Here is a 12,244-nt window from a genome sequence, read left to right as displayed (position 1 = left end):
GTTAATATTCTATGGACTATGGAACTTGTTTCAAAGCTAAGACACAATTATATGTCCTACTTATTTTACTAGTTCCTGCTAAGTTGTGTATATTGTTATTCTGTTTCATCCATTTTTGTGAATTATTGACATTTCAGACTATTGTATATTACTAATGCTCTCTTAAAATGTTATACAAGAGCTGAACAATCAATATTCAGTTATTCCAGAAATAATGATCCACCACAGTATTTAAAATGTATATATTAGCACATAATAAAGTATCCATCGGACTTAAAACTTGCCTCATCAATTCGCATCACGTTGCTACACATTTAGGCGCAAACGCCTATGACGATTTTATTGATAACCTGACAAGTTCGGATTTTGCACTGGCAACCACCACAATCAACTATTTTTGTTCAAGAATTCAAGCAATTGAATTGGCTGAATTCTTGGACAAATGTTGCATGAAGAGAAGCCTAAGAAGTAATCATCAGAAAAACAGCAGTGTTGGGTCTTCGTAGCTAGGGAATCGGAATGCAGCAGCGACAATAGGTGGCCAAAAAAAATGTCATTGCTTCAGGAAAATCGAACAAGCGGTATTGGTTAGCAGGCTTGAAAAGAGAAGAAACAAGTAGATTGAAATTGAACAGAGAGGTGAAAAAGCGGTCCTATTTTGCCGTTTTCTTCCGTGCTTTTCAAGACCTTTCTGAAGTGTAGGTGACTGCAGAGAACAGTGACGTTATGTAGGAGACACTATGAAAGTTCGTCACGTTGTTTCGTATAGTGTATTTGTTTGTGGCACAAAATTATCAGGTGTCGGTGCCTACTATGCAGTGCAACTTAAACTGAAGAGACTGGTAGATTAGATGGGGTGAGGATTGCTGAACACATGGCAGGAACACGGCGTAGAGGCTTGATAAAACCACTTGAAAGAAAACGATATGAACCACACAACGAAAACGACTTTCATGTGCAATGTGTCATAGTGGCTCAAGAAACATAAATATCGACAACAAAGGCAGCAGGTGTTCTAGATTCTTGAAAAACATGTCAGCGCTGGTGACATGCTACGTAAAGCAAAAGGTGCCATCTAAAAACATTGTAGGCGCACTAACAGAACGCATAGACAGAAATATGCCGAAGTTTCAAGACAAGAGAACCTTTGAACTATAAGTCCCAAGTTCGACCTTCTGTGAATCTTGGCATCGTAGAGTTTGATTGTATACTACTTTTTTGAGCAGAACCAGGATTGTTATTGATCTTTATTCTGGCTAATGTTTCGGGGTCGTGGCCTCCTCTAGAGCCTGTGAAATCAAAAACATGTGTAACCTACTCTCTGAAACGTCTCGTCACCCCACAAGATATGACTTAGCAAGCAGAGTATTCAATGACAACGACAAAAAAGCGGACCATCATAGCGTTCACCACAAAATCGTGATGTTAGCGGACCACCACTTGTTAGAGTTGCGCCGCTAGTATTAACTAGTAACGATGCCCCCGCCTCTGACCCCGCAGGTCAAAACCTGCAAAGGTCTTGATGTGGCGCCATGGTCACAGCGATGCATTCTTCTTTACGATTCATGATTGGACTTCTGGCCGTGATATAAGAAACTCCCAATCTTTTTCGTGGCAGAACGTCTGATACGCGTGCCATGATCGTGACAGATATCTTGAAAGGAGTGTTGTCATGACACTGTCTGCGATGAGCACCTAAAGGGGTTGATGTTTTTGGTTTTACGAGTCCGTCTAGGTGCTTCTTGACGCGGGTACATAGTGGTCTTCCTGTTTCGCCAATGTACTCAGCCACACTTAATTGACAGATGATTAGATAAATAACCCCCGATACCACTCCCCGTTCCACGGATCTCCCTCAGTAGAGGGATCACAGCCGGTTAGTCGCGAGGCTACGTGGCGCGTCCCCGGGTGGCGGATAGGAGGCTAATCGCGGGCCAAAAGCGATCTTGTGCTTGCCCAGAGACGCAGGTGGATTCAGGGGATGGACTCTCTGTTTCTGCTGAGCCAGGACTGACTCATGACATCCTTGTATCCCGCACGTAGGTCCGGCCAAAAGCCTGCAATCAAGTGACTGGGAGGTGCAAGGGAGGCGGTCTGGAGTCGCCTCCAACAAACAAGCTCCACATGTCCACTCCAAAAACTCATGGGACTAGAGGCTTGCAACCTGCCCATGGGTTTTAAATTTTATGCAAAACACAGTAATAGAAAAGAGTCCCTTGATTCCGGGGGAAAGCCTGATACGGTAGCGCCAGGTAGGACGGAGTTGCAGGAGTCATATAGGCTACCGAAACGGAAAAGGACTAGGATGGCGATCTGTACTTACAACTCACGCACGCTTGCATCGGAAGCGGCCATCGAAGATCTGATGATGCAAGCCAAGAAGATCAAGTACGACGTCATCGGACTGACCGAGACGAGACGACATCACCCTCTCAACGCCGTATATGAAACTGGAGAAGAACTGTTCTTAGGAACATGCGACAGTAGAGGTGTTGGTGGAGTTGGCGTCCTCGTCAACGCGAGTATGACAAAGAACATCGACTCTTTTGAACAACTTACGACCCGAATCGGACGTCTGGGGATGAGAAGATGTGGTCCAACACCAGCTTTGACTATTTTCGTCGCTTACGCTCCAATATCAAGCTACGAAGAAGAAGAAGTCGAAGCTTTCTATATGGACCTGGAGAAGTTCTACCGAGAAGATCATGCCTTTTACAAAGTCATAATTGGCGATTTCAACGCCAAAGTGGCCCAAGAAGACCGCCGGAGAAACTTCACATTGGGACCCACGGCCTACAATGGAACGACCAGGGGGAGAGGCTCTCCGAGTTCATCATGACGACTAAGACCATTCACGGGAACTCGCAATTTCAGAAGCCCTCCTCTCTACGCTGGACCTGGGAGTCACCCGGTGGAGGGTACCGTAATGAAATAGACCACATCATCGTCAATAAAAGGTTCTGCCTGACGGACGTCGCTGTTGTACCAAAATTCTATACGGGATCGGACCATCGCCTCCTCCGAGGAAGATTTTCCTTCACAAGGAGAGCAGAGAAAGCCGCCAAGTTCAGGGAGAGAAATACCAGAACTGTCATCAAATGGGATCTCTTCGCTACGCTAACCGGCTTTTGGAAAGATTCCGCAATGGACAACATCGACGAAGAATATGACCGGCTCGTTGAACACCTTCACGACTGCGCGAAGAAGGCTGAGAGTTTTAAAACCACCAAGAGGCGCCTGTCTCTTGAAACTCTTGAGCTGGTACGCCAACGTGGAGCAGCACGAGCCGCAGGGAACCAAGAACTCACGTCCGAGCGCGCAAAACTTTGCAAAGAGGTGATAAAGGAAGACCTTAAAGAGAGAAGAGCAGAAGTGCTGGCTGAAGTTGCAGAGGCGGGGAAAAGCATCCGCTATGCCCGTCGAGACTTCGCCAGTCGCAAGACAAGACTGCTCTCCGGAACCCGAGGGGAACAACCATTGCATCGAGAGGGGGGATGGAGAAAATCATCTACGACTTCTACTCTGATCTCTTCGACAGCCATGTCCATTTGCCTCCTCACCATCTGAGGGAAGACGGACATGTCATTCCAGAGGTTCTCCCGTCCGAAATACGGCATGCTATCATGTCGGTAAGAAATCATACGGCACCCGGTCCCGACAGAATAAGACCAGAACACCTGAAGAACCTTCCGCCAGTACTCATCAACACCCTGGCGAAGCTCTCTACACGTTATCTGTCGGAATGCAAGGTTCCTAAACAGTGGAAGACCAGCAAGACCGTGTTGCTGTACGAGAAGGGAAATCCACATGACATCAGCAATTATCGCCCAATCCACTTGCTGTACGTCATCTACAAGCTCTTACCGTCTTTTCAAGCACTTTGTTTTTTTTTCGTAAAAATTACACTCTTTCGGAAATAAACAGGTAGTGGATCGATCTTTGTAGATGTGCTGGTGGCCAAATCCTCATATTTGTATCTTCTGAAAATAAACGAGTGGCTGAATCTTTGCAGGAAAATATAGTCATTCTGATGATTTTTCAGGCCCGGTCAAGCCGCGTAGGAACATTATGATGGTTGTTATGATTGTTTAAAATTGCGCATCCAAAACAACCGTTCAAAATACTGTTTTGTTTGGATACAACCACAAAAAAGGCTTCCAACTAAAAAAGTCAGTCAGTGTGAACACAGCTTGGTAAAACCACGCGAGACATAGTCTCTTTACGTATTTCTTCATAACTTTAGTATCTTACTACAAGACAGCGACATTATGAAAGGATGCCAAGAATGTTGCAGAAGTAGGTTTCGGAGATCCAAATATAAACTGTTTGTTTTTTTTTGCATTTAATCAAATTAATTCTGTTCTTTTCGGTTCGTCCTTCGATTTAGAACATTTTGCTGCATTGGAGAATTGGTAATGTTCCAAGAATATGGTATTCTTCATTATTTGTTGTGTTGTGGAATCCTCCTACTGAGGATCATCCATTAATCATTGGTGTTGGTCATACAAATTTAAGGTATCCGACATCGCTGCCGTTGGTTCTACTGCTTACATACTTTGTTGTGTCACATCGCGCAACTACTTCCGTCGACTCTGGCTGTCACAAGAACTGGCGTGCTTGATCTGGTCGGTTGGTATCGGTAAGGCCGCGTTTACGATTGTGTATCGTTAGAGAACTGCAGGCCGCAACGAGGAAGATTAATGTTGCATTATCTTCTGCGTCCGATTAGGGTTCTGTTCACCGGCGCAGCATCAAAAAAATTAAAATTTGCACTTTCACGCTTACTTGTCTTGCTGTTGTTGGATGAGCGATGTTTTAAACCTCTCGATCTGCCTTGCCAGAAAGATAACACCCGTCGCGAGACTAACGCGGCGCACTTCCGTGGGGGGGTTAATCGCGACAAAAGGACTTTGCCTGCCTAAAGGCGTGATTCAGGGACGGCTCCCTGTTTCTGCTGTTCCAAGAATAGGGTAAAGAAAGAAAATCGCTTTCTTATGGACCTAGTTTTGCGAAGATCGCTTTCTACAGCCTTGTTGGTATTTCGCGCTGAATTGGTCCAAACGCCCGGCAACCCCATTTGCCCCCCGACCCACAATGGATGAACGGTGGGTTTCTTTCTCACTGATCATCCACGGCAACTCGCATTCTGCGCTCCTCTTATTGGACGGTGCTGTCTCGGGGTTTTCCGTGGTACGGCGCTTCTGTCGGAAATCACGTTCAACAGTTGAAGACCAGCAAGAGCGTGTTGCTGTATAAGAAGGGAGATCCACATGACATTGGCAACTATCGCCCAATCTGCTTACTGTCCGTCATCTACAAGCTCTTTACAAAAGTGATCCTTAATAGGATTGAGAAAGCATTGGATGAAGGACAGCCATGCGAGCAAGCAGGGTTTCGAAAAGGATTCAGCACGATTGACCACATTCACACTGTTTCGAAACTCATCGAAGTATCGCGAGAGTACAAGATGCCGTTATTTCTCACCTTCATCGACTTAAAGAAGGCCTTCGACTCAGTTGAGACGGAAGCAGTCGTGGAAGCCTTGGACAACCAAGGAGTCCCCACTCAGTACATAAAGGTACTTCGAAAGTTGTACAGTAATTTTTTTTTCACGACCGGAATTTCGCCATTCTACAAGAATATCATCATTGAAGCCAATGCAACTAGCGTTTCTGGACTTTGAAGCCGCGTTCGACTCTCCTCACCGATGCCGTCTTCTCAACGCGCTTCGCGCCGATGAAGTACCAGGAAAATTCGTTCGCTTGCTTGATGACATGAATCAACGAACTGCTGCAGTTCGAACACCAGCCGGATGTACAACACCGTTTAAAGAGGTAACTGGAGTAAGACAAGGGGCAGTGGCAGGACCCTTCCTGTTCAATTTCGCCATCGACGACATTATGCGAAGAACAGTCGACCAGTGTCCTGCCGACATTGTCTTAGCACCATCAGGGTGCCCCTTGACTGACCTCGAGTACGCCGACGATGTTGTTATATTTGCGGAAAGCAGTACGAAACTTCAACATGTTATCAACCTTGTATCGAAGCTGGCTGCAACCTACGGACTACGCTTACGCCCTGATAAATGCAAGCAGATGTGGATCTCTTCGAGACCTCGAACGGGAATCAGGGCGGACGGACAACAGAACTCGTCGATGAGTTCTGTTACCTGGGCTGTATGCTGAAGAACAACGGCAGCTACGAGAAAGATGTTCAGCAAAGATGCGCTAAGGCCACTTCTGCATTTAACTCCTTAACGGAATGTCTGTGGTCGACCCCCATCACCAACGAAGTCAAGCTGCGAGTCTACCTATCCGCAATTCGCCCCATCATGATGTACGGATCGGAGAGTTGGGCAGCACCATCAAGGGTTATGAAGAGGCTTGACTGCACGGAACGAAAGCTGCTTAGACGGCTACTTGGCTACTTTTGGCCTAGGGTATGCCACAATGAAGACCTTTACGCAGAAATTGATGTGGTTTATCGGCGGATGACACGTGGAAGATATCAACATCTTGCACCGCCTTCGAAAGCGGCTAAAGTAAAGGGTAAAGTAAGTCTTCGTTTCTTTGGTCATATATTAAGGAGACTGGCAGATCGCCTTGTCCAACGAGTTCTAAAGAGTTCGTCGGGTTCGAGCTGGAAGAAGCCACCTGGTCAAAAACGGAAGTTCTGGACTGAGGTGGTGAAAGAGGACCTGAGGTCACTCGGCGTGGATAGGCAGTTCAGAGGAGACGTAAGGTTTCGCAGAGCTACGAAGAAGAAGAAGTCGAAGCTTTCTATATGGACCTCGAGAAGTTCTACCGAGAACTATTCACAGCCACCCTCGAGAACGCAATGCGAAAGTTGGAATGGGACGACATGGGAGTGAAGGTCGACGGTCGGCAGCTACACCATTTGCGCTTCACTGATGACATCGTACTGATAACACCTAGCATCAGCCAAGCGGAACGAATGCTGACCGAATTCGACGAAACATGTGGATGCATCGGTCTTCAGCTGAATCTACAAAAGACGATGTTCATGCGGAACGGATGGGTCTCGGATGCCCCATTCACGCTCAACGGAACGAACATATCCGAATGCACCAGCTACATTTATCTGGGTCGGGAACTGAACATGATGAACGACCTGACCCCCGAGCTGGGCAGGAGGAGACGAGCGGCTTGGGGAGCGTACAAGAGCATCGTGGATGTAGTGAAGAAGACCAGGCACACCCGGCTCCGTGCTCACCTCTTCAACACCACCGTACTTCCTGCTTTGACTTATGCCTCGGAAACCTGGGCATTTCGCAAGCACGAAGAAAACGCGGTGAGCATTATTGGGCGCGCAATTGAGATAGTGATGCTAGGAGTATCCCGTTTCACGCAAGTGAGGGACGGGATTCGAAGTTCTCTCCCACGTCAGCGAAGATTAGAGACGCCGCCGCGTTTGCCAAGGAAAGTAAAATAAGGTGGGCCGGACACGTGATGCGCTTTAACGACAACCGTTGGACCAGAGCCGTGAGTGACTGGGTTCCCAGCGATATTAACCGCACTACAGGAAGACCGCCGACCCGATGGTCAGATTACTTCAAGAAGTCCTTCAAAGAAAAGTATGATGCTCTCCGTGTCCCACGCGAAAGGAGGAACCACTGGGCTACTCTGGCACGCGATCGGGACAAATGGAAGAATTACTGGCGCTCGCTCGAAGAGTTCGAAAATCAACGGGAGTCAAGGTGATCAAGGTGACCACTCCCCGTTGTCTCCCAATCGGACAAACGATGCAGTTAAGTGTCTCACGAGACCTGTCATAGACACTGTTTCGAACTAGCTGTTGCTTCAGGTTTGCAGGTGGTATGTCCATTACTCTGACTTGAGTCTTGCAGACCCGCCTGTCGTAAGCTTACTCTCACCGCATTGCTCATGTCATCCGAAATAAAAGGTAGGCAAGAGGGTATCCTTGTTGTTTGCTCTACCATGTGGCACCGCCGCTCAGTTACATGGCTGCGACTTGAACGGGAAATCCTTTGCTGGGTACCCACTGGACTGAACAGTGTGGTTAGCCATGTTTACGGAGGCAATGCGCCCTTGAGCCTCAGATGAAGCCGTTGCAGCTTTCTTAAACATATTTTCAATGACTGACTTTTGGTTCTCCAGAGGTGCACCGATTGGTAGTGAATCAGAATGTTCTTACAACTAGGTTTTCAATACCTTTTTTTCCAATTTCCCTTGAACTATAGCCAAACACATTTCTCAGCCTGCTGAATACTCTAATATCCTATCCCGTTTCTCCTCGAGAAGTAGGTTTTCTTTTCAAGGTTTCAAGGTTTTCTTTTTTTTTTTTGAAGGAACGAGTAACTCATGCACATAAATTTGCATAATTGAGCATATTTTTCGGCTGAATTCACGGTTGATATATAGCTTGCTACTAGTTTCTCTCTTGAAAAATTTGTTTGTTTTTCTGTAGTTAAAAGATGTGCAACTAATGAGATGTGCGCTCCTGCAAGGTGGAAGTCTGGAAAAGATAAAGAAAGAGATATCAAAGATCTAGATTTGGCAGGAACATCGTTTTGCTTTATTTATTCTTCGATTGAACTTGACCGAAAGAATGTCTGTGATATCTTCTTTCTTTCGAATTTGACACTTCATAACATTTCATAACTGCTCAATAATTTTCCTTCCTAAATCAATATACAACTGTTAAAACAATTTGATTGTGTTACAAGATGACAATTTTCAGAACGACAGAAACTTCCTCATGCAAGAAATAATTTCCTACATAAATAGTAATTTATGGAAATTATGCAACGACTTGATAAAGTGCCACGGTTTTTTTAGCCATCATTTTTAAGATGAAAAATTGCATTTCGCTTTTTATTTTCTAAAATTAAAACATCCTGCTCTTTCTTGTTCGTAAGGGTACGTTTCGTTAGAATAATGGTCGGGTTAAAACTATATGAATCACCAGTGTAGTTGCAGTGCATTTGCTTATGCACTCGAAACGGCGCAGTGGAGGCAGCACTTGGAACCGTGTTGGAACTGCAGCAATGGGTAGTGCCAGCAAGGGTTCCACTATGGTCCTAACCGGTACGCTCCACCGCATTGTAACTCAGGAGAAGCCACGTACGCAATTGTGCGCGTGCTTCATGTCGTTTTGACCCTACTATACATTCTTATTCGTCATATTATGCTCTATCACATCGAAAAAGGATGGAAGGCGCCACAGTCATTTTGCGATTTCATAGAGCTTTTCATAGAATTTCATAGAATAAACCAAGAAGAGGACGACCATCGAAATTTGACAACAAGTTACTTCTGACAGCCGTGGATGAAGATGAGAGCAGAACAATCGAACAATTGGCACGAACCTTCAATGTCGACCATACTACATCATTCGTCGTTCCAAAGACCTTGGGAAGGTGTGGAAATTGGTTGGATGGATTCCTCACGAACTCCTGTCAGCAATAAGCCATATCATCTTTTATTAATGGGCATCCACAGGTTGAAGGCGTGTCACCGAATCCATCGCCAATAAAGGCGAGGGCTGCTTCCTTATCTGCTACATTCTTCCACAGCGACGCCAACAGACTACCACATCAATTGTTCGTTGAGAAACTGGCTGGCAAGTAAAGTTTATGATGATGATTCTGATGAGCTGGTGTTCCTGGAGTTGACCGTCTGGGAAGCAAATGTAAAGCAGTGATTGAAGTATATGGCGACTACGCTCCAGAGCAATCATATAAGCATGTTTTTGTTGGATTTGTATTTTTTTCATAAGAAATGTTGCTTAAAAAATCGCGGGTGATCACGTGCCAACCTAATCACTTATGCAGAACATGAAAGCAATATTTATCAACCGGATAATAGATTCTGAAGGTCGCCACTAAGTTTCATCACCTTGCCTACCCGTACCCATTTCTACCTATCAAACACAGAAGTTTGATTATGATATCATGTAACATCATGATCATGATATATAATAACGGGCTTATTCTGTCACGTGTGTCTGTGTGTGTATGTCAGTCACGAAATTCAAAAAGGTGGGTGCGACGGGTCCAGCGGCGTCGAGTTGGTGCCTCGACGCTAGAAAGCTATAAAAAAGTGTAAGACGGGTCCACCAGCGTCATATACCAATAGGAGGGGGTGCGACGGGTCCACCGGCGCCAGATACCTATAGAAGGGGGTGCAACGGGTCCACCAGCGCCAGATTGAAGCGCCGGCGCCAGATACCTATAGGAGGGGGTGCAACGGGTCCACCAGCGCCAGATTGAAGCGCCGGCGCCAGATACCTATAGAAGGGGTGCAACGGGTCCACCGGCGCCAGATACCTATAGAAGGGGTGCGACCGTCCCCTGGCGTCGGATTGGGGCGACGGCACCAGATAGCTTGTATATGGGGTGCGACGGGTCCTACGGCGTCGAATTCCTGTGTCGTGCTGTAGAAATATCCCGAAGTAAAATCGTCTGCACGTCGCAAAACGTAAATGCGACGTTGTAAACGTTTCATAGTCGTATCCATTCTCCGCAATCCTTTTCACCTCTACGACTCCTCCGTTCTTCAGAAAGTGGAAACATGAATGCTAACTGCTGCTTATATAGTGGCCAACTGTTTTCATGATCTGATGTGGAACGCTATCTTTATCAATACATGATGTCGTTCACTTCATTTTATGTGAAACATCATTTTGTGATAACTGTTGGAGGAAACAAGAGGGAAAGCTATACTTTGAGCAATGTTTAGAAGTCCTGTCTATATTACATTGGTATCGGAGGAGTGCTTAAAGGTGAAGTGTGAATGTTCTCCAAATGTAGAACTGACGCTTTTGCAAAGAAAGCTATGAAATCTTTAGCCTGAATTTCCTTCAATAAAAGGAAGAAAACGTTGTTAGAAAATCACAATTCTAATTTTACAGAAAATGTCACTATTATTAATTTATTTTCATTAATCAGTGATGCCGAGGGGAGCGAACTCCACAGAAAGTCTGAAGTCCGGCTTTAGCCGGACGTTCAGACTGGTATATAATAACGGGCTTATTCTGTCACGTGTGTGTGTGTGTGTGTGTGTGTGTGTGTGTGTGTGTGTGTGTGTGTGTGTGTGTGTGTGTGTGTGTGTGTGTGTGTGTGTGTGTGTGTGTGTGTGTGTGTGTGTGTGTGTGTGTGTGAGTCAAGAAATCCGAAAAAGGGGGTGCGACGGGTCCACTGGCGTTTCTGGCGTCGAGTTGCTGCCTCAGCGCCATAAAGCTGCAAATGAGGTGCGACAGGTCCCACGGCGTCGGATTGGTGCCCGGAGTCGTAAAGCTATAAAATGCAGTGAGGAGGGACCCTCGGCGTCGACTTATTGTGTCGTGATGCAAAAGTATCGCGCAGTAACTTCGTGTGCAAGTCGCAAAATTTAAATGGGACGTTGCAAACGTTTCACAGTCGTATCCACTTTTCGTTCTGGTTTTCACCTCGACCCCTCCATTCCTTAGAAAGTGGAAACATGCGTGCAAACGGCTGCTTAAATACTAGCAAGTTATTTATACGATCTGACGTGGAACGCTATCTTTATCTGTACGATGATGTCGTTGACGTCATTTCATGCTAAAACATTATTCTGCGATAACTGTTAGGGAGTAACAAGAGGAAAACCCATACTTCGAGTAATACTTTCAAATTGTGTCTACATTATGTTGGGAACGAAGGAGTGTTTCAAGCCGAAGTTTGAATATTTTCCAAGTGTAGAACTGATGCGTTTAGAAAGAAAACTATGAAACCTTTTGCCTTTATTTATAACAAAAAAAAGAGGTAGAAAGCGTTGTTGGAACAACACAAATTAGTTAAACTAATTTCTGAGAATAACAGACTACTATTAATTTTCATTGGTCCGTGAAAGCGAGTGAAGCGAACACCACAGAAAGTCTGAAGTCCGGCTTTAGCCGTTGTTGGAACAACACAAATTAGTTAAACTAACTAACTAGGATAATTGTCATTTTTAGGAGGTAATTGATTTATAAGATTTGTTGGAAACAGATGAAGTTTTAGAGGATCTCACAAGCTTTATAAATGCCTGTCTCGTTATGTCACTTCTAACTGCGCACTCTAGTAGTTTACTAGCCTGCCACCGTATTCTCGAACAACACTTAGAGCACACGAGGAGATGACCGTTGCCATCCTGCCAACACGCTCAAGGAAAGACTGAACTTGCATGGTCAAAATGAGTAGAAAAATGCAGTTTTCCACAGAACTAGGTCCCACTACCACCCTCCGCTCTTGTACTGCGCA

General features: G+C 45.5%; 4 protein-coding genes across 7 annotated transcripts; all 4 read left to right on the top strand.

The window, feature by feature from the left end:
• Positions 1-236: 236 nt before the first annotated feature.
• Positions 237-506, top strand: RB195_018082 (uncharacterized protein; the record flags this gene model as incomplete). The annotated part of the gene is made up of 1 exon (XM_064185353.1): positions 237-506. One exon carries the CDS (start codon positions 237-239, stop codon positions 504-506), a length of 270 nt encoding a protein of 89 aa, XP_064041234.1.
• Positions 507-2,305: 1,799 nt separating this feature from the next.
• RB195_018081 (uncharacterized protein) lies at positions 2,306-2,839 on the top strand (the record flags this gene model as incomplete). The annotated part of the gene is made up of 1 exon (XM_064185352.1): positions 2,306-2,839. One exon carries the CDS (start codon positions 2,306-2,308, stop codon positions 2,837-2,839), a length of 534 nt encoding a protein of 177 aa, XP_064041233.1.
• Positions 2,840-3,144: 305 nt separating this feature from the next.
• Positions 3,145-3,567, top strand: RB195_018080 (uncharacterized protein; the record flags this gene model as incomplete). The annotated part of the gene is made up of 1 exon (XM_064185351.1): positions 3,145-3,567. The coding sequence occupies one exon, from the start codon at positions 3,145-3,147 to the stop codon at positions 3,565-3,567; it is 423 nt and encodes a 140-aa protein (XP_064041232.1).
• Positions 3,495-9,611, top strand: RB195_018079 (uncharacterized protein; the record flags this gene model as incomplete). Of its 4 annotated transcripts, none has more annotated exons than XM_064185349.1 (6): positions 3,624-3,841; positions 5,347-5,578; positions 5,655-6,176; positions 6,233-6,682; positions 6,751-7,311; positions 7,377-7,721. In XM_064185349.1, 6 exons carry the CDS (start codon positions 3,624-3,626, stop codon positions 7,719-7,721), a joined length of 2,328 nt encoding a protein of 775 aa, XP_064041229.1. The 4 variants fall into 4 exon arrangements, with proteins under 4 accessions (XP_064041231.1, XP_064041229.1, XP_064041230.1 ...); XM_064185350.1 differs by lacking the exon at positions 3,624-3,841 and adding an exon at positions 5,095-5,105; XM_064185348.1 differs by lacking the exons at positions 6,233-6,682; positions 6,751-7,311; positions 7,377-7,721 and having other exon boundaries at positions 3,495-3,841; positions 5,655-6,185.
• Between the last annotated feature and the right edge of the window lie 2,633 nt (positions 9,612-12,244).

Source organism: Necator americanus, chromosome II (assembly GCF_031761385.1).
Source record: "Necator americanus strain Aroian chromosome II, whole genome shotgun sequence".
NCBI lineage: Eukaryota > Metazoa > Nematoda > Chromadorea > Rhabditida > Ancylostomatidae > Necator > Necator americanus.
Note: the sequence above shows the minus strand (reverse complement) of the source record. Positions and strands in the feature narration are given on the sequence as shown.